This window comes from Pectinophora gossypiella, unplaced genomic scaffold (assembly GCF_024362695.1).
Source record: "Pectinophora gossypiella unplaced genomic scaffold, ilPecGoss1.1 Pgos_38, whole genome shotgun sequence".
Classification (NCBI taxonomy): Eukaryota; Metazoa; Arthropoda; class Insecta; order Lepidoptera; family Gelechiidae; genus Pectinophora; species Pectinophora gossypiella.
This window is the reverse complement of record NW_026063248.1, coordinates 518488-521061: the sequence shown is the minus strand read 5'-3', so window position 1 is coordinate 521061 and position 2574 is coordinate 518488. Positions and strand designations below refer to the sequence as shown.

The following is a 2574-nucleotide window of genomic DNA, read 5'->3' as shown; positions in this document are numbered from 1 at the left end:
AAATTCCGTTCAGACGTTAAGGCGTGAATGAGGCAAACTTTTAAAACAAACAATTAAAAATCACTAACCTAGTTTTCTGTCTACTGCCTACGCCTTAAGTACGATAGCATAAATATTAATAGGCCATATCCTTTTCTAGATTACTATCTATCAGCTAACTAAATTTCATCAAAATCCGTTGAGCCGTTTAGGCATGATAGACAAAACTCCCAGCAAAAACCATAAAAAAATCACTAACTCAATTCAGTTTTCTGCCTACTTCCTACCCCCTAAGTACGATGACGTGATCAATTTGATCGTACAACCGTTTGTAGATAACCAACTATTACCTTAATAAATTTCATTAAAATCCGTTCAGCCGTTTAGACGTGAAAGAGCAAAAGTCCCAACAAAAACGACTACAAATCACTAAATCAATTTAGTTATCTGCCAACTGCCTACCCCCTAAGAACGATGGCGTGATTATTTATAGCCCATGACCATTTCTAGGTTATCATCTATCACCATACCAAATTTCATCAAAATCCGTTGAGCCGTTTAGGCGTGAAAGAGTAACAGACAGACAGACAGACAGACAGACAGAGTTACTTTCGCATTTATAATATTAGTATGGATGTCAGATGTTCATTAATAAATATTTGTTTGCCTTCACCCGAGATCTCAATGTCCGTCGAGGTTACCCCACGCTTCTTTCGGGCTGCGCTGAGAAGTTTGTCACGCAATTGTGCCGTTCTGAACTTGACAATAATAGTTTTCGGTAATCCTGATGTGGCACCTTGAGATGGAATACGTGCAACATAATCAATGTCATCTTTTGCGACGGTAACTCCAAGCTTGGTTGCTATCCTCAATACAATATGCAATAGATTTTCGTTACTTTTTTCAGGGACCCCAAAAATCTCCTGATTATTAAGGCGGGCCCGCTGTTCGACATCATTCAGACTCAGCCGTAAAGTGTCAATATCGGATAATTTTGACTTTAGTAAATTGTTTTCAATCTCCGTATTGTAGCCTCCCTCTCACTTATGATCTACTAGCATTGCGTTAGCACATAACGTGGTGGTATTGTCCATCAAAGGCTTGTTTCGGCAGTCTACAATTAGGTGGTAGAAATTAAAAAAATCTACGCCAATTATTGGCTTTGTAACATCGGCGACAATAAAACGCCAGGTAAAATCTCTACGGAGGCTGAAATCAAGAGTGAGGTGAACAAAACCATACGTATTTATATCCGAGCCATTGGCAGCACTAAGCACGTAATCAGTCCTCGCACGACGATCACGCAGCAAAGATCGGGGAAAGACACAGAGGTCGCTACCGGTGTCGACCAGAAATTGCGTCTTCGTCGATCGGTCGGTGACGAACAGGCGACCAGAAGAAGTTGGGCAATCGTCAGCCGCCATTAGCGACTGCCCCTGGCATTTTTCGCCTTGTAGTCGCAGGGACGGATGCATCTATGTGCCTTATCGCCATGTTTCGCATGGTACCAGCACAGCGGGAATTTCCGGTAATTGGACTGGGATCTCGATGTGGATCGGCTACGACTCTGTCGCCTGCCGCGCGACCGAGAATGTCTGCTGCTGCCACCACTCAACTGCTGGAACTGCCTGCGAAGCTCTGCGATCTCGCGAGTGAGGTCACTCAGCACAGATCCCGGTATCCCTGTCTGCTGAGTCTGGCTTGTCGACGCTGCAGCTACCACCGGTGAAGAGGGTGCGATGTTGTTGACCCTGTCAGCCAAGTCCGCCAGGTCGTCGAGTGCAGCAGATGATGCCTGACCAGCTAACACCGTCTGGATGCTTCTGGGTAGGCGACTTGTCCAGATGGTTTTAATGAAGTCGTCGGGCACATCGTCACCAGCAAGGCTCTTCAGATGTCGCAGGAACTGCGAAGGTTTGCGGTCACCTAGCTCCTCGTGCATCAGAAGCTGCTTCATCTTCTTCTCATTGGAAGCGGAGAGGCGCTTTATGAGCTCCGTCTTGAGCTTCTCGTACTTGCCAGTTGCGGGTGGTCGCACGATAATATCCTTCACCTCTCTGGAGTACCGGTCCTCTAGCTGTCCCAACACATAATAAAATTTGGTGGTGTCGCTGGTAATTCCGGAAATTAGGAACTGGCCCTCCACATTCGCGAACCATATCTCCGGCTCCTCTGGCCAAAACGGAGGAATCCGTACACCGACTTTATCAACATCGATGTTGACGGATGGTGTTGTGGAAACGCGATTTCTGACGTCGGCTGGGTCGTCGCTTCGTGCGTCTCTAAATTCCTTCTCCATGTTCTATTGGGGTCACCGGTATGGAAATAAGCGTGTAAATACCTTTATTCCAGTTGTGAGTGTGCTCGGCGTAGGTATTCAGTCGGAAATAAATAATCCTTACGGGGTAGAAGTCCGTGTAATACAATACTCCACACGATAAATTATACAACAAATATACACACAACGCACACAGAAAGAAGGAGAACAGTAACGGAAAGATAGGCAAAGCGTAGCACGAACACTAGAGAACAGCACAGAAGATACAGCAAAAATTAACAACGTAGCGAGAACAAAGGAAAGGCTCAAGCAGCGTG

At 45.7% G+C, this 2574-nt stretch overlaps 1 protein-coding gene across 1 annotated transcript; it reads right to left on the bottom strand.

The window, feature by feature from the left end:
* Window positions 1-1402: 1402 nt before the first annotated feature.
* LOC126381171 (uncharacterized) lies at window positions 1403-2278 on the bottom strand. The gene has a single exon (XM_050030691.1). It carries the CDS (start codon window positions 2276-2278, stop codon window positions 1403-1405), a length of 876 nt encoding a protein of 291 aa, XP_049886648.1.
* Between the last annotated feature and the right edge of the window lie 296 nt (window positions 2279-2574).